Source organism: Aulostomus chinensis, chromosome 19, assembly GCF_037954235.1.
Source record: "Aulostomus chinensis isolate RoL2024-O1b breed Wild chromosome 19, RoL_Achi_v1.0, whole genome shotgun sequence".
In the NCBI taxonomy this organism is placed as follows: Eukaryota; Metazoa; Chordata; class Actinopteri; order Syngnathiformes; family Aulostomidae; genus Aulostomus; species Aulostomus chinensis.
The window spans coordinates 17,947,890-17,971,105 of NC_141338.1; the positions used below are offsets into that span (position 1 = coordinate 17,947,890).

Genomic DNA, 23,216 nt, shown 5'->3' on the forward strand with positions numbered 1-23,216 from the left:
TTGTCCCCGTGGAGTTTTTTTTATTGATCATTTTATTTCAGTATTGATCTGATTATGTTTTCCTATTTTTTGTGTGCAAGTCCATGGAGATTTTTTTTGTGGCCACAAAATATAAGTAGTTGCCCCTGTGTGACACCTTTGAGCAGGGGGCCGCCGGTTTTACTTGGCTGGGCTACGGTAGTCAAGTCTGACCACACCCTGGAACTTGTTGCCACAGTGCGATTCATTTGTAGTACCAAGATAACTTGATCCCACACTTTGGAATTATTAGCCACAATATTTCCCCCCTCCCCCTCCTCTCCTTAGCAACCGCAGTGCTGCATACAAATCCTTTAACAAAGTCTTCCTGCACATGGATAATTAATGTCTCTAAATTCAGCCAAGGTTACATTATTGTTCCGCTCAGAATTTCCAGATGGCCCTCGAGCTATGTTTGCAATCTGAAGAGAAGTCCAACATGGTTGTGACAAGACTAATGCACTGGGATAATAAAGGATGCAAAACACTGGCGCGGGCCTGTTGGGTGAATAATAATTTGTGTTTACTGCAGTCTGCCTTTTGGTATCAGATGTGAGGTGCATGGAGATAAACGCAGGTGGTGTCGAGCAAGTGCTTCACAAAAAGAGCCCTCCAATCATTTCTCAGATGATGTAAACTTCGGAAGATATTGCATTTTGGGAAACTGCACCCATCTAGAATCTCAGCAGACTCAAAATCAAACCAGAAACGGGATATAAAATCCTTGAATGAACTGTGTCAGTGGAAGTTCTAAAACTATAATGTGTGAAATAAAAGGCAGGCCTCAGTGAGTAGAAGTAGATGGGATACAAGAAATAATCTACCTTCACGTTAATCTCTTTCCTGCACTGGAGAGGTGAAAGAATGGAAACCGAAATCCATTCATTTCTTGAATTCAAATTAAAACCTTCTCATGTTTCAATTAAGCCGTAGTTTTGCCTTATTAGCGCCTCATCTTAACCGAAAGCTGAACTTTTCCAGTTGTGAAGCTTTAAAACTTTACAGCGCATCACGGCAACCCAATTAAGAGCTCACAGATATCGCACAGACGATGACGATGATGTCAAATTCGCAGCCCTCGACTCTCCTGTCAGCGTCGCAGAAACTTCATTACTGACCTTTAAATGCATGAGACACTTGAGGAGGATCGAGAGGACGATTCTCTCCCTCTCAGTATGAGCTCGCAGAATTACTTTCTCATTCTACCAAAGCTGCAGGAAGTCGGAAACACTCCCTGCATACGATTAAGTCTCAAATAAAACTCGTCTCACCTGTAGCTCGATTCCGTCACTGGCAGCCTCCGTGAAATAGCCTCAAAAATACATCCGCGTCGAGTCCGCCTCACTCGGGTAAGTCCGAGCAGGTAGCAAGAGGGCCTTCCTTCTCTGGAGCTGCTCTCCACCTGAAATATGAGCGTCTCTCTTCAGAAACCCGCCGGCAACAGGTGTTCATTACGCGTCCAGGTGACAGTGATGCATGGACGCACCTGCAGCTGCTCCCTGACTCAGCCTCCTCCTCCCTCCCCCTGCTGCCGTTTACTTCTGGTTCCAAAGAGTTAACGTCACCGCAGCGTTCATATTTATGTCATGAACATGTGTGTCACGGGAGGATGAAGAGATGAATATTACCTCTTAACCCCGCTGATGGCGTCCACTTTTGTGGCAACCACAAGAGGGAGTAGTTGTTCCGGTGTTGAGTCCAAACCAGGAACAAGAAAGCTTTTCTGTCCAAATAAATACCAGTTGCACAGTAAGTTTCACATTTTTCTTTGGTTCAAACAACAACAACAACAACAAAAATTAAGCGTTTTAAAGTGAAGTGAGATGCTTCTTTTGTGGATTTTCTCCACCGGAAGTGTTGTTTCCCGTGATAATATTGTGTTGGACTGCTGTGCATCTCAAACAGTTGTGAAATTACTCAGTGGGCCCTTTTCCTCGGCAGCCATTTTGACAGGTCATTAAGCACAGGTGTGTGTGTGTGTGTGTGTGTGTGTGTCTGTGTATGTGTATGTGTGTGTGAGATGCCTCTGATTATGGCCCTGTTCCGTTTAGCTGGGCCAGAGTTCTGGTGGAGTAACAGCTGGGTCGCTGGTAAAGACGGGACACCAAATAGAAACAGACCCTATTTGATGTGATCCACCTGTGAATAAACTTCTGGAGTACATTAATTTAAAAAAATAAATAAATTCTTAAAATCTGCGCGGCTCTCAAAGTCACCGGAAGGTCAGCTCAGAGAAGTGAGGAGAAGTTTAATGTCACTTTGTTTAAATGCTTGAGCTTTTGCATACCGGAAAATATGTGACCTTTAAACAATGAGACGTTCTCGTCATTTCTTTAGATTTATTTGGATATTTGCATTTCTTTACTTTTCTTATTTTTTTCTCATTTTTAAGTGAAATCTTACTTTGCTTTTACTTTTTGCCTTTGTTAAATACAGAATCAGATGATTTTGAATGGCAAGAAAAGGGATAGGACGTTAGCAATGACACTTTTAAGACCTGGCATCAACCAAAAAACAAGACTTGCCATAAAACTGGTGAGAAAACAAATACAGTGGAAAATTTTGAAAAAGGGGGCAGCACGGCTCAGAGGTGGAGTGGCAGTCTAGCAACCGAAAGGTCACTGGTTCCATCCTCACTTCCCCCGGTGTCCATGTCCAAGCGTCCTTCAGCAAGATACTGAACCCCTAACTGCTCCTGATGACCCTGTGATGGACTGGTGACCCGTCCAGGGTGAACTAGCCTCACACCCAATGTCAGCTGGGATAGGCTCCAGCACACAACCCCCCCCCCCCCCCCAACTGATAAGACGAATAGAAAATGGATAGATGGAATTTTTAAAAAAAAACTTTTAAATATTACAACAGAAGTCTTTGTACAGATTATTTGTTGATAGACTGAGTCAGATTTCCTGTGTTGAACACTGGCGTAGGTATCAGGATAAAGCTTCATCCATAATATGTCGAAACAAAAGAGTCGAGCATCCAGTCAAGGTGGACGTTGAATTAAAAAAACAACAAAAAGATTTTCTTCTGTTGTTTCCCCCAGAATTCCTCGTCGTGTCAAACCCTCCCGTGCCCACTGATGTGATGTTTACGTTGCATAAACATGAATGCTTACTGCGAGTGACTACTAGCTACCTTTTATGAATTACTTAGTAAAGGAGAAAACGTTTTCTATAACTTAACTCTATAAATAGGAATTTTACAATTTATCAACATTTCCCGAGGGATTTTATGAGGTTTTAGTGTCCCATCAATAATCACTGTGAACAAAACATCATTCAGACTTCTTTAATTAAGCAAATCAATCCAAAATACATGTTTATTTCATATTAATAATCAAACGTATATGCCAAAATTCTCTACATGGACAGCAAAACATATTTGAAAAATATAAAATGTTACAAGTTTTTAATAATACTCTTGGGACAGTACTGCAAATATAATCCTTCAAGAGAAACGTCAAATTAAATCTACTATAAAATACTATAATATAGAAACTATTCCTTAAAATAGCTTTGCAAAGTGCACAGATATTCGTAGTCGTAGTAGAGATTGATTGAACAGCACATTCAGACAACGTCCACGCAACAGCAGGGAGAGTTCAAGGCCTCCGTGTCCACTCACCCCAAATGTTCCTTCTTGGTTGACTGAGGAACATTGGAGAACACCAGGTTTGTACAGATTCTTAAGGGTAAACGTTTTTGTCAAGTAGATCAGTCAGTGACCTTTAACCTTCGCCATCGCATCTGCATTGTTCTCACTTATGTAATTTTACACACTGCATCAGAGTGCACTTTTCCGTTCAAACTCAAGCACCGACGGAACCTTGAAAACACATTGGCTAAAACTCAGTACTTTCCAATCTTTTCAGACTTGGCACGAACCCTGAGCACAGCAAACATTCTGCTTGCAGGCAAGTCTTCCATCCACTCAAACACTGTTTGGTTCACTGTCAGGAAAGTTGAATATATACGGTTGCATGGCGCAGAGCAGACAGACTAATAAAAATAAGCAGATGCAGAGTGCACCTGTGTCACAACAGTGTAGGACGTCTGGTGTCGTCTTTTTTTGCAGCATACATTCAGAAACTCAAAGAGAGCAGCAGGCAGCAGTCTCAGGATATGCAGTTTGGCAAAAGGGAGGTGATGCTCTGCCGATCGGCAGCTGTCGTCGGACTCAGTCGCCAAAGTCTGGGATGTCATCATAAGAGTAGCCGCGGTAGCCCTTGGCAGCATAGTAGGCGATTCTCAAATGGTAAAATCCAGGAAGGAAAACAAGAATCCCTATGATGATGACAGGAATGGTGCGACCTGGATGCTGAAAACAAACAGGAAAAATAAAAACAGGTGATGTGAGTTCGTTAGACTATCTGCTGCTCGTCATTAAATCATCAGTGCAGCCTGTGACATGGATTTATGCCGAGGGAGCCATTGAACGCTTCAACATGAGCAAACAGATTCTGGTGTAATGTTGTACCCCAGGAATCCAAAGTCTCTTATCGCCACAAAGCCTTCAAACTCAACCTGGGAACCCTCTGAGTGAGCAGGTTTCCAGGAGGCTCATAGTCACGGTGGCTTCAGCTGCCTGTTTCATGTAAATCATCCATCATTTCACACACAAGACACCCACGAGCCAAGGCAGTGTTTCATTTCCCCACTAGATGGCAGTCTTGTGCATGAGTAACTGTGGCCCTCAGCTGCTGTTGTCATTTTAAACTTTTATGAGGTGGGACTTTTCCTGAGTTTTCAACTGAATGTCTCCGTCTTCATCACCTCATGGAGTGTAGATAGCATTCTGTGTCACACATGAATTGAGTTTTTAAGTGTTGTTGATCAGAGGATTAAATCATTTCAACAGAAGATTAAACCTCCTCCCTTCTACTTGCTACTGAATTTTGCATTTCGTAATTCCTTTCCACAGCATAATACCTCCAGTTCCACAGCATCATTAATACACACAAAATCTGCAGATAAAAAGAGATTAAATTACTATTTTAACTTGTGAGGGTTAATTGGCAAATAAAGGGCTCAAATACTCTGATGCTGCCTTCATGTCAGATCACATTTTCTGCAGATACAGTCTGAAGACTGGAAACAGCAGCCACATTAACCTCCCACTGATAATTACAAATATAATATGTGCAGATTCGGTGATGTCCCACATGGAGTGATGTGTTTAGGAAGTCAAAGCAGCAGCAGGGGATGCGCTGAAGTTGGCACTCGGAGGTAGAGAATATGAAAGTCTTTATTTATAGTTAAACACACACAAACTCAGCGAGGCCAAGACGAGCACCGAGCCTGGCAGAGAGATTGGTTACTTGCAGCTTATTTAAGACAAGTTCTACTGCTGCAGGTTGAAATAACAAATGATGGCAATTAACAATGAAATTAAAATTTGAACCATGAGAAACCCATCTTGCTGTCAAGCGCTGGTTGTGAAAGTCAGGCATTTTGAAAAGCTTTAGTCAAGAAAATCTTTTCTCCATCAACTTAGTAAACATGAATAAACAACTAGTTGATCAGATTGTAGGCAGCAGGTTGGACACTTTCAAAGTTTGCAAAGAGGCACTGAAGACACGGTGCGGCGCCGGCGTCCTTGCCGGTTTCTGAGTGATGCGGTTGAAGCTGCTCTGTTTTTCAAGAGCGCAGTAACTTCCCTCCGTGCAGTAAATATTGTTGGACATTAAACCAGCAAAAACGTGGTTAAAAACTTGAGGACAGAGGAACCTTGAGCACAGTGAAAAGTTTCCAGGGGGAGAAAACAGTTCAACATTGAGCTTCTCAATCATCTTTAGAGACTCGCCAGAAAAAAAAGCTGTTTCCTCAGCAGAAATCTGTTCATTTCTCAAACTCTCAAACACCGAAATGGCAAGGCCTCAAGGTTCAGGTGCACCCGGCTCTTAAAGGGAGTGGGAGATGACACTGTGATTGGTTACATCTGTGTACAACAACAACACGCAAGTGATTCATTTAGAATCTACTGCCGCCCCTTCGAGCTTTCTGCCTAACTTTGTTCCCAGGTTACTCACTGTTGAGCTGATCTGAATGACTGGACACGCTCCACATGCAGCTGTGCCATGTGCTTTAGACGGCAGGCTCCACGGTGGCCTTCTCCATTGTTTGGGCGGTAAAAATGCTGGATGGAATGTGTTGAGCGGTGCACAACCCACATGAAACGACTCATATTACCGTCGTGATTCGAACCACTTGGTGTAATAACATCTGGAGAGTTGTGGGAGGCCCGCGATTAAATTAGTTGTCAACATTCTAGTTGGAGGAGGGCTAAAAAGAAAAGGTAGTGACTTTGTTTACAGCTAAACAAATGGACAAGGGGATGAGCTTCCTGCCTCAAACCAACCTGACAAAAATATACTGTTCTAGAGAGTTTTGCACCTCCATATCATGATCCTGTGTCTGTTTTGAATACTGAAGGTGGTACAGGCCTAACACGCAAGATGACACCCTGCAGCACACACCTCCAACTGCCCTGCTGCTGCGATGAAGTCGACTTGTCCCACATGTGGCTTGAAATCAGATCACTCCTGTAATTATTTTTAACTATTTTCCAGTAAACAGTTACACCAGGGGCTCAGAAGCTGTTGAATGAGTGTTTCCAGTTGCATCAAATCACTCTTTCATGCTGCCAAATCAGCCTGCAGTGGTGTTTGGAGACAATTTCAGCCAAATGAAAACAAAAATAAAAGCTTTTCTAGTTCACACATGGGATCAATATAACCAGAAATGCACACTCTCCGAACAGGAATCACACCCTAAACAGACAGGAGGCAGCCGGCTCTCATACAAATGTTTTTGTCTCGAATGGATTTTCAGGAGACGTGCATCCTGGGAACAAGCCAGAAACAGTATTTACTGTCAGTTTAAAGGGAGTGAGGATGTGGCGTGCTTACAATAAGCTTTCTGGCAACAGAACTAACATTTCAATCTATAAACTGGGGATATATTTCAGCTTAGGACTGTCCATTTATGTGTGTGTGTGTATATATATATATATATATATATATATATATATATATATATATATATATATATGGAGAGAGAGCACATTAAGAAGTTTAGGGGCATAATGTGATTTTAAAAATTGTGTGATGTCACATTTTGCCTGCCTGGTTTCCATCGTGAATGTAGAAGACGCCGCTGCACTGTGGCCTTTTCTGTCTCTGTTCACGATCAGGAGTTTGCTCATGAAGTTAGTTCAACAGTCGGCAGGCTTCACTATTCCCTTCCTGTGGGGACTTCCTGTCTGGCTCAACCTGCTCTATGCAGCTTTACACACCTTCTGTCAAAAACGAGACTTAGCTGTGTGTTCCCCGCAGAGGGCTGTCGCTTCACGGATGTGCCTGAAACACACCGCGGAGGTTGTGGTGAACACAAGCATTGTCTAAAATGGCCACTATCCACTCCGGCAGCCACACCTAGGTCTTCCATACCACCACCCTTGTTCAGCAACAGTCTGAACTACAAAATCTCAAGACAAAAGTGCAAAATGAGACTTATTCGTATTATATACGTTTACTAACAGAAACACACCCATCTCACCTCGACTTTCACGATATCTGCCTGGAGAAGAGCCCCGAAGATGATCAGTAAGGAGCCAACCAGAAACAGGAATATCGCCAGTGCAATCGCCCTGTAAGGGACCTTTGGTGGACTTCTCTTGAACTGTGAAGCATTAAAATACAAAATTAAAGCTGCAAGCAGCGTTGTTAGGGCCTGAGCCCCCGCGCGGCCTATGGCCGCGTCCTTGACACCAGTCCGAATCCAACGGTGTAATCGGCAAATCCCTAGGCCTTGTAGTTTAGGAGATACGAGCCTCAGTGCGCTGCACAGTGTGACTGCAGAGTTGAGAGCCGGCCCTTTAAGAGCCCCTCCCTTCTCTGCTCGCTCTCTGCCATCTGTGTCAGAGCTGAGAGCAGAGGAGGATTTGGCAGTTTAACTGTCAAACACAGTCATAACTCAGCATATGTTGGTCAAAAGTTGAAAGTAAAGACATCAGTGCGTACAGTTTTCTGTCAGGAATTCAATGGTGTGTTTTGTGAAGGTGTGAGTGTTTTAGTTTAGAAGCTACAAGTGTTTGTTTGAGAGAATGTACATGAGGGCAGAGACTCTCCAATTGTGGTTTCCATGACTACGGTAAACAAATCTCTGCCATCTCTGTCAGAGCTGAGAGCAGAGCTGAGAGCAGAGCTGAGAGCAGAGCTGCCAGCTGGCCCTTTAAGAACCCCTCCCCCGCTGCACTTTGTTTGATCTGTGCTAGAGTGGAGAGAGTGGAGGATTAAGAGAAATGTAGTGTGTAAAAGCTGAATAACTCGGCCTACGTTGGTCGAAAGTAACACAAAATACCATATTTTTGTAGGGATTTTTGTCAGGAATACAGTGATATGTTTTTAAAAGCTGTGCGATGTATGGTATAGACGTGAGAAGCATTTGTTCGAGAGTATGTACCATGAGAGGACACGGCCTCCCCATTGACTTCCATTGTAAGCGTGAAACGTGTCACCCCGACTTTGACGGCTTATAAAATGGGAACCGAGCGCGTAGTATATTATTCTTACTAAACTTTTAATCAGCACAGTTGGGAGAGTAATGTGTGAAAGTTTGGAAGCCCTGGCATTTACCGTTTAGGAGGAGATAGATTTTGTTCGGGGAGTAAAAAAAGTCCTGATTTTGACAGTTTTGTCCAATTTGTGGACATTCTGTTGGAGATAGGTGAGGGGTCAGAGTGTAAGAATTGTTCGTCTTGATGAGACGAGTCCAACGGTGTTGGTCCCATGTTTGTGGGAGTTTTGTGTGAGGAGTTATCGCGCGCGAAATTTAAAAAAAAACTTTTTTTTGTGTGGCTCCCTAGGTGGCGCTATAGACTTTTGTGGCGTTTTTGTTTTTGATTAGTGAATGTTGAGACATACCGAACGATTGTGCCGAATTTCAGCGAATTTCATGCATGTTCAGGGGGTCAAATTAGATGATGCGCGTTATGCGCATTATGCGCATACAGCGCGCACTCATTGAGAGCAAGAACAGTATAATACCAGGTTTTGAATGGGTGTGTATGTGAAAACTGGCTCCGGGCCGTCTGACCCAGTTGCCTCATGGGTGTTGGGGGGGCCTGGGACACTGTTTAGTGTGTGTTTTTTAGTGTTTTTAGTGCTGCTAATGTGTTGCTCTGCCGAGCAAACATAATAGGGTCTTCGCCAGAAGTACCTTCTGGCTCAGGCCCTAATAAGGCATTCGGGGTCCTGAAGTGGTTCAGCATCATTAATGTTGGCAGACACTTTAACGGGGCTGAGGTTTAATTCACGAGAGCATTAGAGCTGCACAGAAACCTGTTTTACGACACAAAGTCAGTTCGTATGAGCAACGCAGGTACCTGGAGGTCTATGTAACCGTCGTCATCAGCAGCCAACCGTGAGTACTTGACCTTGTTGTTGGAGACACCGGTACCCAACAAAACACCTCTGGTTGCTTTCATTATGCCAGAGAAGCTGCTTGGAAAGAGAAACACAGAGAGGTAAAAAACACTGACAGCTCTGGTTGCTTTGAGCCAGAGGTGGGCGAACTCTGCATAAAATCCTGCCTCACATTGTCATATATACCAGGGGTAGGGAACCATGTGCCATGGAGAGCCGTGTGTATGCAGGTTTTCCTTCCAACCAAACACTTTAACAGGTGATTCCACTGATTAACACTCTTCTGTGGCTGAAGGTGTGTTAATCAGTGGAATCACCTGTTAAAGTGTTTGGTTGGAAGGAAAACCTGCATACACACGGCTCTCCATGGCACATGGTTCCCTAGCCTGATACCATACAAACTCCATACCGTATCTGACGCTACGTATGCAACACTTGTTTATGGACAAAAGAAGTAGATTGTTTTCAGAGCACACAGGGAATTTAAAATGTGATGAATGAAGGAACATTATCACATTGATCCAAAAATCTAAATCTGATGAGATCTGACCATTCAGTGCGACAGTTCAACTCTCCACTTCAGAAATGCAGTTTATGATGAAATGAAAAGAAATTATTCTGTTGTTGGTGATTAAAATCACAGCCAACTCACAGGGCATCAGCGGCTCTTCAGCTGCCAGGCTTGCTCACATTAGCAGTCTCCACTAGCAGGGAGTGCTAGCACAATAGAGTTTTGGTTTGTCAGTAAAAAAAATATTTTTTTTTTAAAAATTGATGGTTGGTTTAACCGCTGCAGGAACATATGAGCTATCAATGAAATTGTGGGATGATGTGATGTTGATAGGGAACCATCATGAGCGCTGACCACAGCTAGAATGCCGAGCCACTCACCAGCTTTCTGCTGTAGATGATGATCCGCCGCCAACAATGGCGTCATGTACGTGCATGACTCAAGCTGAGGCTTGCCCCTGGCTCAGATGACTCTGCAGCGGTTAAAATGAGATGAGACGTGAGCTCCTGCATGTGAGGACAGCTAACTCACATCAGCACCAGCGGCCATGACTGCTCAGTGTTTACAGTCCACGGCTTCGATAGTGAGGTCAGCAACTCTTTGTCTGGAAATGCAACCACAGATTCAAGTTTCTCACCTAAGAGACTCTTAACATAAACAACAGCATTCTGTCTCTCCTCTTCTCAAGGGGCGTATAAACACAATAAATCCCAGGAGGAAACCGATGCAAGCCTGAGCTTCTCGACTTCTCAACTTGAAGACTGTCAGTCGGCTCTAAGGATCCCCAGCTGATGCTTCGAGCCATCAGGTTTCAGGGGGCAGCCCTAGAAGCGGCTCTGCTCATTGACTTAGAAAGCTACGCTGCAACACAACCCGGGTGTGAGGCATTCTGCCAGGTTAGTGAGCAGGAAATACATTTCCGCTCTGCTGGAGCACCTAAACAATGTACTGACATTTTCACACAACTTTCCAGTCAACAGTCACATTTTCATGTTGAAACTAAGCCGAGATCTTTGAATGTTACTGTTGAACTATTCATCCGTCCAAAGAAATGCGCTTAAGGAAGTTCTGTTTTTCCCCTAAAAATTTGAACAAATATATAAAGAAAAGGGCCTTCTTAGAGCACTTCAACTAAACTATATGCTTACAGCTGGGAATTACTGCTTTATCTGACACAGGATCCACATAACCAGAGAGGGAGAGACTGATCTGCCTTAGAGGGACACAGAGAAGTGTGACTACACATCATCAGATATTCCTTGAGGCCAAACCTTTGTTTATATTGGAGATTTTATACTTGATCCCCTCTCACACACACACACACACACACACACACTACAGGAGACAATCCATGAATAAAACCCTTCATTGCTGCTCGAACAGAGCAGCAAAAAGCTTTTCGAAGCATAATGTTATTCTGCAGGCAGCTGCCATCTTCACTCTGATGAGGAGAGCTCCAGATTTAAGCTGTTGTGAAGTAACAGCAAGAGAATACTGAGGATTAAGCAAAAATGGAGGCTGTGGGGCGGGGGGGGGGGGTGTTCTTCCTTATGCTGTCCCTACATCACCTGATATGGGGAAAATATCACATGAGGAAAAAAACTCCATGGATGGATTTCAAAGACCTTCACTCTTGTTCAAGTCTAAGATCTTCACAGTATCTTTAGAAATCTCTATGTTATCTCTACTTTAACTCAATTAATACAAGAGCTGATTGTCCAATCAGCACAAATATGGTGAGTGCTGGTACCTCAAGGCGGTGCAGGCCTAGTTTATGGGTCTGGGGTCTAGGATCGAGAGCCGGGTTGCTCAACATGTGGCCAAATTTGTTGATCCACCAAAAGCTTCAATGTGACCTGACAGATGCAACTAATACATGACAACAAAAGCAACGACAATAATAAGAGGCCTAGTTGTATTCTTTTACAACAATGATTCTGTAAATCCCTGTTTGTGCTGTTTTCTTTTTTGTTCGGTAAAAATGCTCTCAAAATATGCAGGATTTCACAGAGACACTTTGTACTGGATGTCAGTGTGGCACGACCAGAGACAGTGGTGTGCAGAAAAAAAAGTCATTTTAACAATACAATATATAGTTTTATACATTATAGTTTTGGCACTTCAAGGAAAAAGTTTGGGCATCCTTGGTCCAGGATCTCAGATGCCACACTGAGATGAAAGACAAGATTCAAGATCGCTTTGATGCTGCATGCATCACAACCCACGAGGCTGCCTCTCTAACTACAGGCTCTGCCAACAGATAAAGAAGTAAAAGTCAGAGATCAAAGTAAGAATCCAATGATCAACAAGTACTGCACCACTTTCATCATTTTATCTGCTGGTACCAGTCTGTTATGAAGGGAGTCATGCCAGATGTCGACAACAAACAGTTACATAAGAAAGCAGAACCCATCCTCTGTGGTTACTGTACATCAACACTCTAACTTTCTGCCATAGGGTATCCTCCTAAAACTTCCACAACAAAAAATAGATAAGAAACCAGTTTATCTCTGCTGAACTCAAGGAGGAAGTGGTAGCCTTTTTAACCATCTTTCACTTATGTGTTATTTCTCTGTTTTTGTGTTACAAGTCTGATTTATTGGTCTTTTATTTACAGACTGCATGTATCTATATTTAATATCTGAACATTGATGTCTGCTTGTTTGATCACATTTTGGTTTTTTCATGTTTTGTGTGCTAAATGTATCAACACACTCTGTTGTATTGCTGAGGCCCCGCCCAGGACGAATAAAGTTACTGACTGACTGATTAATGAGGTGGTGCTGAGCATCCCAAACCTTCTACAGGTGCTCATTTGAAGCACTAATAAAAATGCACGGATGACCTGCTAAAAAATGTTTTTTTAAATGAACAAGATATAAATTCTTTCAGTGTAAACCATGCTAAAGATTTTTCTTCGTTCTATATTTTTTTCGGACTTTTTAATAACAGGAAATGCAATTTCTTCCTAGGGAATTTATAGAATTCTAATAACTTATATAATTGGGCGTTAGTTAGGTTTTACTCCGTCATTATGTTATCTTAATGGGAAAAAAAACCCTTTGTATAATCATTAAAAGTAAGTATACCAGTATAATTAGTATACCGTCTCTCGCAGCATTGCCTTGAAACAGTGCATCCTTTTCCATCCGATATGTTAGAAGTTATCATGAAGAAATTATTTCTGCCTCATGGCTAATAACTGGCAACGGTGTATACGAGTCGCTCTCGTAAACAAAGAGTTTAGTCCGGAGTTTGTCCCGGAAACGAGCGTTAATCCCAATGTTGACATTAGCGCGTGAGCTGCTAACAGTTATTAGCTTCAGTACGTAATCAGCAGCGCATCCGCTTCTGAGCTAAAGAGCGAGCAAAGACAAGCTGCGTTGCTGGTCGACGACGTTACAATACTCGCCGCTTCTCTCGGTCCCCTTCTTACCTTCAACTGAGGTAGAATGAACACAGGGAACGCTGCCACATACACAGAATCACGTTATTTTCATTGGTGAAACACTCGCTCGATGTTCTGGGTTCTCTCAATGCGCATGCGCACTACAGTCTCGTCTATAGCTAGCTCGCCCACTCTTCGCTCCTGAGACAGGAGAATAGCAGACTAATAAATACCCCCAAAATATCGCTTTCCCTTCATTCTGCATGTTACTGAAGTAGTAATGCCGTGGATGATCAATAAACCTAATTATTCAGCACACAAAAAATCCGACACGGAGAAAGAATCTCAAATCCTTCTACATCAACTGTGTTATCCTTAAAATAAAGAAACTAAAAGACTGAGGACACACTTTTCTTATGAGAAATTCCAATCAGGAAATACCAGAGGAAGCATTAAAATAACTAGATGACATCATAAAATAAGGGTGATAAGTAATAAATGACTACATACTAATATTTAGGATGAAATGATTATTCAGGATATGACTAAAATTTTCATTTTAAATAAAATAAGTGAGTAAGAATGTAGAATGAAAAGCATAAGATCTGAGTTAAAGAACCAATGAGATTATTGTATAAATTGAAAATGAAATCTATACGGTTCCATTAAAGCATTAGGACTTCATTCTATTTCTAAATCCATCCACGCTGGCTGCTCCCCTCTCGTCTTCAAACAAGCTGTTCCACAGACGTGGACTGTAATAGTTATAAAATGCCTCATCGTGGGTTTTGATACGAACTTATGGGATAATTAGAGTAGGAGGGCACTGCCAGAAGATCTCAGGGAGAGAGAGGGCTCATGTGTTAAAAGCACATCTAATAAATGGGGAGGACCAAGACCATTAAGAGCTTTAAAAACCAATAAAAGAATCTTAAAAATAATGACAGGTAGCCAGAGCAGATTTGTGTGCTCTGTCTGGTCCTTGTCAGCATGTGTGCAGCTGAATTCTGAGGTAGATGTAATTTATTTTTCTTAGGCAGGACCAGAGGGGAAAGTATCGCAATCATCAAAGCCGCTGTTAATAAAAAGTGTGTGTTCAAATATCAATGGACGCATTGTGGCAACGTTCTTCCAGATAATGCAGTCTCAGATATGTCTTTAACATGTGGTTAAAATGAGATGTGTGTCTTCAGTGATGCAGGGTTTTTTTTTTTTAACCTGGACACGTGTTTCATACCAGAAAGAGAGTTTCTCTCTGTAGACTTCAGCGCTAATGACTCAAACCTCAGTTTTTTGTTTAAGCTGTAAGAAGTTTCCAGCCATTCATGAATTCGTGCTACTTCTTGTTACTGAATAAAGTAACTTGACGTGTGCGTTATGTCACATTTCTGTTTTAATAAGTGCTAGGATAACGTAACGCAAGGGTTCTGTAGCGGAGCCTGGCTCTGTGTGTGATGGCCATGGCTGAACTGGCATTCAGACACAAAGTTAGACACACACTACCACCCACTGTATGTTGTAGGTTTTGTTATAGTTAGTTTCAAATTTAGCATCACCTCAATAAGCCATGACAACATAGCTAATGTTAGCAATTAGCATGGTAAATTAGCGACAAAGGAGCTGGAATGACCATTGGATTTCATGATTATTACTGCGTGTTATCACGCTGCGCGTCCACACACGCTTGCTGTAGCAAAAAGGGAGATAAGTGATGAGGGTCTCTTTGGTTTGCGTGTGTAGAGAATTTACTATGCATAGCAAACCCAGTCTGTGTGCTGCTGACCAGGCTTTGCACGGCTGGTTTTCCACCTGTGGGCAAAGTTAAACTTCTGAAATAAAGAGTCAAAAGTCTGAGATTGAAAAATCCAAATTATGAAATGAAAGTTGTAAGAAGAGTGCTGAAAATTTTGAGTTAAAAGTTATGGATCTGAAATAAAAAGTTACAGTTTTGAGGGCGTCACAATTCCTCGGTTCCTCTGCAGGTTTCGCCTTGACCCCGGTTTGTTGACCACGTCTACCCTGACCTCTTCCCCTACCCCCTCGCCCCAGAGATGGCAGCCTCTCGCTGCAGCCAGCCTCAGCGGATGGGTCACTGCCACCACCCTTAGTTATAAAGACAGCAGTAATTATAGGTGGCTTTTAATATGTAACGTTATATTCACGTTAACAACCATATTAGCATTAGCTGAGATCACGCCACAACTTTATTTCTGCCATACGATACCATATGATTCACTGAGCCTAACTGTCTTGGACTTCAATGCTGCAAATGCACGCCTCCATATTTAATAATTAAACTACACATGCACTTTCCAGCATCGACTGCACCAATCACTACACCAAAATTGACATTATCCACATTGCACATGAATATTCGACTTAACACTCATTGCTCACTCCCTGTGGGGGGAAAAAGAAAAACCCAAAAAACAGTGAAAAATAATTGCACGTTCCCTGCAGCATTGTTTAAAAGCTTGACTGAGATAGGACCAAATGAGTGCGAGTTTACATTGGAGAACCTTGTATCATCTGCCAGAAGGCAAGAGCTCATATTCAGGACGTGTGAAGGCGCTGTCACTCTCCTCTGGGCTTGACTACGATGTGTCACAAATGAATTCATTCCTCCTAATAACCTCCGTGGCGGTGTGAACCGGACCAGCGAGCCTGGATTGGAGCTGAAAAATCGGTCCAACTAATCTCTCTAAAACAGCCCGATGAAATAAAATTATGAGCCACATTGTAAGGTCTGCCTAAAAAAACCATACAGTTTCTGCAGTAAGCGAGAAACACAAACCAGACCTCCCAGTGGTTTCCCCCAGTGGTGTTGATGTCACTGTGGAGGAAACATACAGAGTTATCGCGAATGAAATCCTGCAGGTCAGCACAGCGATTTTACCTCCGCTTGAGAACGTAGCAATAAAAGAAAGAACGGTCTGATATGAAAGTCTTCCTGGAGGCCTCTTGGGTCACCCCCCCCCCCATCCCACCCCACACCCTTAAGGGGGGGTAGTGCTGATGTATATGAGAGCAGATATGCTGCGCTGGCTTTTTTTTTTTTTTTTAAATAGACATCAACATTCTGGACACGGATGGTGTAGCAGTGATCCTATTATCAAAGGCTCCGACGGTGTCTCGGTGACATTTTTCATGTTGTGAGATATAATAGCCTTGACACTGCACCTCCTCCGCCAGTGAGGGTGGTTGAATGCGGGAGTCGTATACAGGAAAATGTCATTGTTGCCAGCTCCCAGGTATTTGTGTGTATGTGTATACACATGTATAGATGTGTAAGGCTCCCACTGAGGAAGCTTGAAAAGTTTGTCTCAGGATTCAATGATCTTAAAGGTGCAATTCTCCTCCTTCACAATAGTGATTGTCCTCTGTGCTGCACGTCTCCTAGCGAGGTAATGGATTTCCATGAACAGGTGAAGGCTCAAGCAGACCGATACTCTGTTCTTGTGCGTCCAGCTTTTAAATGGGGTTGAATCTTACTTTCCTCGTCCACGTCCAGCCCGTGCACATTGTTAGCTGACAAAGACCATAAATATGGTGGGGGGGGGCTTGATGCTGGCTGGTCTCTTCACGTTCTCTACAAATGATAGAAAAAGAAAAATTGAAGATTGATTTTCACAGACCGTCGTGACAGGCAATCCACTCTGCAGGAAACTCCAACAGAATCGTTTATTTCTTTTAACAGAAAGTGGAGGGCAATCTACTTTCTGGCAAACCGAATGTGCACACAGCCAATCTGCAAATAGACTGGAATGTGATTAGAGAGGATGCAAGATGAAATGAAGTTTCCAGTAAAAGCATTGTTGGTGTAAAAGTACATATGAGAAGACTAGCAGGAAAATGATCCGTCAAAATCATCCAAAACAAATCGGACAATCACTTTGGTTGCCCGTGCATCCACTGAGGAGCCATTTTTATTTCACTCTTGTCGTTTTCAGCGGGAGGAATACTTCCCTCACCCGCTTTTTGAGACGCAGCCAAATTAAATCATTACATAAAAAAAGGAAGCTCCCACACTAATCGATTGTTTTTTCAATGCTGGACCTCCGTCAGGCTCATGTTTGGCGACCATGAGAACGTTTGTAGTCCCTGTAATTTATGAATGGACGTTGCAGGCTTTTTTTTTGATACATCATTCAAGGTACAGGTTAAAGTTTTGTGGAATACGGTTGGTCACGGACTTGCAGCCACTTATTTCACAGCTAACTTACGCTAACTCACCTAATGAGGATGAGGAAATAAGTGATACCGCATATTGCAGGTTGAGGACCGTGTGAAGGAGCTTCTGGTTCTTGTAGTTTTAGAATAAACAGGAACAGCGAATGATTACCATGAGCCAAACTAGACTGCAGTGCAGCGGTGTTATAGTACAACCAAAATATACCATTTACAGTTTATTCTACACTGTATTTATACTGCAGTAAAGTTCAGAGGGAAAGCGTCCGATCTATTAGAGCCTATTTATTTGCATCATGACTGTACTTCAACAAAAGTTTGAGGAAGAAGTTTACATCAATTTGAAGAGAGAAGAGAAAAGAATGATTGTGTTGTGGACTTTAACCCTCACATCAAAATTTAGGATCAACATGTACAAAACCTATGATTTGTTTGTAATCTCTTTATTCTGCAAGATTGTAATCTGAACAAATTAAGCAGTGTTAAAAAACAAAACCAAACACTAACATGCATGGATAGCAAACTGATAGGTTTGATACATCTCATACATTTTGCTGTACATCTGTATTATCAGTATATCAATCACTCGTTTGTGTTGTGGTTAAACAATCAATATTCACTAAATACTACACGGGAACTCTTAATGTATCCTGGAAAAAAAAACATGAAAATAACTTTTAAAAAATCCTTATCCTCCTTTACAGGATAAGAGGTAGACAATGTATGGACTTTCTCCTTTTCCATGTTTTTTCTAAAAATATTTTCCTTTATTTTCTTCTTTCTATCTAATTGTCTCCCTCTCACTGATTTGTCTCTTGCTGAACTACTTCAGTTATGCTGTCACAACTGTTTGGTGCTGTTTAAATGAAAGCCGCATCACCATGTGAACTTCTTTGTCCCGACCCAAACAACTGAATATTATCTTTTTTGGGAAAAAAAAGTCTTCCTGTTTATTACCATTCATAAAAGATGGGACACATAAACAAAACCACTGGGAAAAGTGTACTCAACTGATGCTAATGCAGTGAAAACCACACCAAATAATCCATAGGCATTCCTTTCTTCCTGCACATTCTTTTTTTCAGCATATTAAACCTAAAAGAACACCCAACCCGTCCAGGACGGTCACATTTGTGAGGAGTATCAAAATCCAAGAAAATATCTCCCTCACCTCTCACGAGACAACACGAACACACTTTTCCCTGCGTCAAACAACCAGAAACTCCCCCTTCAACACACACCTGTGGTTAACTTAAAAAGGAAAACATGAGGGAAACTCAAGGTGCCGCTGCCGAGCTCGTTTATCACGCGACAGTGAGTTACGCGCCGGTACAAACCGGTACAGTCACTGCACAGCAAGTCCTCCTGTTAGAGTGTGAGGCTGCTGTGAGCCATCGATCACACACCTACCTCGTGACACTTTAATAACATAAAACTCAGCTTCAGACTGGGGTCATCAAAAATTTCTGAAAGTTGCTGCTTAAAAATTACACCAGTATTGATGGTGAGCTCCTCTGCTACCATGGAATATATTACATACGGCACAACACTCTGTTCTTTATGTTCTCGGGATGTTGGCTCGGCCGGCTGCTCTGGCAGTCAGACAGAAAAACTCCTGTGGAAAAGACAAGGCTGTGGTAGAGCTGGCACGCACGCACGCACGCACACACACACACACACACACACACACACAGATATCTATAATATTCCTACTGTTCTGTTCAGCTCATTTTTATATAATACAGTGAGCATGTTATTTTCTAGTCACCACAGAAAAATATGGAAAACTGGACTAATGTAGAAACTATGCTCACCAGTTTCATCACTTCATTCTACTTTCTGTTCAGCTCTCTTCTATTTTTACGCTTTTCTCTCACACGCTCACGCAGACATAAGCTGTCCTCCTCGTTGCATGGGTGAGAGTCTCAAAGCCTAAAAAAAAATGATGATTCATCGGAATCAAACCCCCCCGCCGGTGTAAACGCGAGTCTCAACGGTGTGTACGTGAACGGATGTGTAAAATAAAAACCAAACTGAACAAGAAAGCGAACAGAGAGCACATAATTAAGGTATCCCAGGAAACATTTCACAGTGTTGAACAGATCCGCCCTAAAACGCAAGCCTTCATCGACGCGACTCCTCTTCACCACGTTTGGCAAAATTCACCCTTGAAAACAGGATCTTGATGGAGGCGCGAATCAGTAAATCCTCACACCTCAAAGCTCCATTTTAAACAGATCCTTCATACCGATTATCTTTTAACGTGTTTGACATTTGTGGGTTTTTTTTTTGTTTTGTTCCTTTCTTAAAGATATACTGCATGCTGCCCACTGGTTGTGCCCCTGGAGAAGAAGACTAAATCAATCACTGAGAGCCCAGAGCTGCCATGATGAGTTGTCGGTGAGAGAAGCGGCTCAGCTGGCTGTTTGGTTATTCACATCCATGGAGCAGCAGTCAATAGGGAATTCCTCAGCTTGCCTTCGCCCGGTCCCCGCCATTAACTGCATGCTTTGGGCACTCGTCTGTTTCATTTCCAGTAGTTTTTTGTTTTTTTTCCCCTCCTCTTGGCCCAACTGTTGATGTATCCAACCTGTTTTCTGTCAACCCCACAGGCTTTATAAGTTAATGAAACAAAAGCTCATTTCAAATTCCATTTTCCCCTTAGTAAGTGCAGTCCATGATTAATTGATCTCCCTCACACACACACACACACACACACACACACACACACCCAAACAAGTCCCCTGCTGGCTACTGGCATCCACCATACGTCTCTGCACAGCCCTGAGAGGCAGAAGAAATCAAATTAGGATTGACATTTTCTTCTTTGATTGGCCGCCATCACTGTGTCCCTTCACGGGGGAGGGGAACGGGTTTATTATACAACTGATGGGCGCAAGAGCGCCGCAACTCTGTCTTTAAAAATAAACTTTGGTCTGAGTCATTATTGTCTCAACCCTCCAGGAGAGTTCCTTCCTTTAAAAGCAGACTTAAAGGGATCGTTCACCAAAAAAAAAAGAAGAATTATAGGTTTATTATGTCTTTCAAAAAAACTTCAAAAACTGGTCACCATTCACTTCGATTGTTTGGACATAAGAACGATACTTTTGACTTCTTACAGGTTTTATCAGACATCGTGGTCGTTGTCAGTGAACGCCTCAGCCCTCCGTGACAGGTCCTTGTGTCAGCTGCTGTTGATCAAGACAGGCAAAATGCTTAGTCATGATATCAATACAGCAACGTTTTCAGAAAATAGGGTGATAGATAGACAGACAGATAGATAGACAGACAGATAGATAGATAGATAGACAGATAGATAGATAGATAAACAGATCGATAGATAGATAGATAGATAGATAGATAGATAGATAGATAGATAGACAGACAGATAGATAGATAGATAGATAGATAGATAGATAGATAGATAGATAGACAGATAGATAGATAGATAGATAGATAGACAGATAGATAGATAGATAAACAGATACACAGATAGATAGACAGACAGACAGATAGATAGACAGACAGATGTGCCCAGGATACAGCATCGTCACAAGGCAGCAGCACTGCGGCTCGGCCTCACGAGCAGCGCCAAAGAAGTGTTTAGTGGCGATTGCTGCATAATGAATACAGCTCTTCATAATATATTGAGGACATAAATTACATGTAAATTGAGTCCATGAAAGACACTGAATCTACATTTACCCTTTCTGAACTGTGTTTTCACTTTGTGCAGACGCCCCGTAGATCGCAAGAAATCAAAAAAGACGTCATAAAAACTCTCATTCTGCACCCTCCTACGTCAGGCCAGGACGCCTCAGGGACAGTTTCAACGTCAGCCTGCTAGCTAGAAAGCTACAAGTAAGACACTTATTCCTCCCTCTGCTGGTCATTTCATTGATCCTCCAAGCCAAGAGTGGACAGAGCGTACGACATCAGTTCAGAATACGTTTACTAAAAAGTCTAATATGAACGATCAAACTACACACGATCGCTTATGTCAACAGGTTCGCCCATTTTGAAGGTAACGACGAGTGCTGCACCGACGCTGCGATGGTTTGGGAGGGAACACGCAGGAGCATCAACATGACATGCAGAATCATTTCATGGCAGGAGACTGGAGGGTGTGGAGGTTGATCAATTCTGATCTGAGAACAGCACCCGAGAAAAACTGCATGTATGACAAGGTCGGGTTGTCACGGGGGCTGCAAAGCATGCTGGGAAGTGACAAAAACGCGCCCTTGGTATCCATAGATAAAGATGTCAAATGTTACCATTTTCAAAACGGTTGATTGCTGAGACCTGAAACACTGAAATTGCACGAGATTAATGAGACAAGAAGTTTCTATTTGCTCATGACATGAATATTCATTATATTTATTTGTATTTTAAAAAGACGGATTTCTGTGAATAGCTTCTATATTTCACATCTCTTTTTACCTGTCAAAATGAAAAGAAGAAGCCGGTGCTCACCCAGCACCGCTCCTGAATTCTAGCAGCAAACTGGTGCAACAATTAGGCCCTCCAATCTCACGAGGGCGAGCTTTTACCTCCCGTCCTCATAAATAATTTAGCGTTCATGCAAGTGAAGCTGATAACAACGAATCATATTTTGCACTGCCAACTGGATTTCGGGGAACTGAGTGTGTTTGCATTCCCCTGGCTACCGAAGAAGTGTGTAGATTTTCTTAAAATGTAATCAGTTTAATGTCTAAAGTCGGTAAATGTGAAAGAACATCAGTTATTAAAGAAAGCCTTGAGCGCTGCGGGTCAGCGCCGCTCCTCCAAGACGCTGCTCTGCCCAAGGCAAGGACCCTCAATGATTACTTTTTACATATTCTTGAGGAAAGTTGCAAATTAAATGAGAGCATTGCAGATAAGCTGGATACTCTCAAACGAGAATGAGTGCTCGTGGGATCGATGTCATGACCAGAAATTCAGTTTTTTTGTGGATCAGTATCAGAGCAGTAGGCCATCTTCTTATTAGTTTCCCTCTGCAGCAGCTCGTCAGTAATCACACCGTTCAAGAAAAGGCAGCAGGAAGAATAAAAATGGAGTGCCTAATAGATTCAATAGGTTCTATTGCTCTCTTTCCTCAAAACCATACCGTGCGCCTGTTCGTGGTCTATGCTTTTCACTGAAGATACCCAACCTGGCACGAAACAATTTGTTTTTGCCTGCACCCCACAAGGTGGATGAACAGGGCCTTCGGAGGGACCTGTACCAGCGTCACCGACGCCGAAAAAAATCATAGAGCACTTTGATTATAATAAGGATTCTGAAAAAAAGGAGCCGTGTACTCTCCCTTCTACTTGGGAACCTGAGGAGGAGAGCATCTCGGATGCCCTCAGGGATCTCATCAGCGGGGATGTGAGGACTCTTGACAATCTGTTAAATTTCAGATTTTCAAAAAGTAATCTTAGAAAATAAGACAGGAAAGCTCTTAGAAACTTGAAAAATGTTCTTGGAGCTAACCGGCAACTGGGAAATAAAAAACATTACCTACCTCTCGAAGAGACAATCCAATTGAAAACTCATGAAAAGGTTAGGAAAATCCTTGATGACTTGCACCGGAAGAAATTCATCACGTTTAAACAACGTACTTGCCTCTATGGCAACGGACCTCCATGAAAAGGTAAATTCGTCCAAATCGTGGACGGGGCCCAAAAGGGCACCAGCGGGAA

At 42.5% G+C, this 23,216-nt stretch overlaps 2 protein-coding genes across 10 annotated transcripts in view; both read right to left on the reverse strand.

Annotated features, from left to right (window-relative positions):
• Positions 1–1,976, reverse strand: part of igsf9a (immunoglobulin superfamily, member 9a) — a 52,150-nt gene extending 50,174 nt beyond the window's left edge. Inside the window, exons 1-4 of the mRNA XM_086187520.1 lie at positions 1,936–1,976; positions 1,647–1,741; positions 1,505–1,559; positions 1,290–1,420 (exon numbers count right to left, since the gene is read on the reverse strand). The gene's annotated coding sequence lies outside the window, so the exon portion shown is untranslated. The remainder of the gene's footprint in view (positions 1–1,289; positions 1,421–1,504; positions 1,560–1,646; positions 1,742–1,935) is intronic.
• A 1,324-nt stretch (positions 1,977–3,300) lies between these two features.
• On the reverse strand, positions 3,301–13,530 carry tmem230a (transmembrane protein 230a). Of its 9 annotated transcripts, none has more exons than XM_086187755.1 (5): positions 13,393–13,516; positions 10,337–10,428; positions 9,406–9,523; positions 7,578–7,700; positions 3,301–4,338 (listed from the first exon to the last, which is right to left on the reverse strand). In XM_086187755.1, the coding sequence occupies exons 2-5, from the start codon at positions 10,390–10,392 to the stop codon at positions 4,198–4,200; spliced, it is 438 nt and encodes a 145-aa protein (XP_086043881.1). In that variant the 5' UTR covers positions 10,393–10,428; positions 13,393–13,516; the 3' UTR covers positions 3,301–4,197. The 9 variants fall into 9 exon arrangements, with proteins under 9 accessions (XP_086043881.1, XP_086043884.1, XP_086043882.1 ...); XM_086187758.1 differs by having other exon boundaries at positions 9,406–9,520; positions 13,393–13,515; XM_086187756.1 differs by lacking the exon at positions 13,393–13,516 and adding an exon at positions 13,063–13,379.
• Between the last annotated feature and the right edge of the window lie 9,686 nt (positions 13,531–23,216).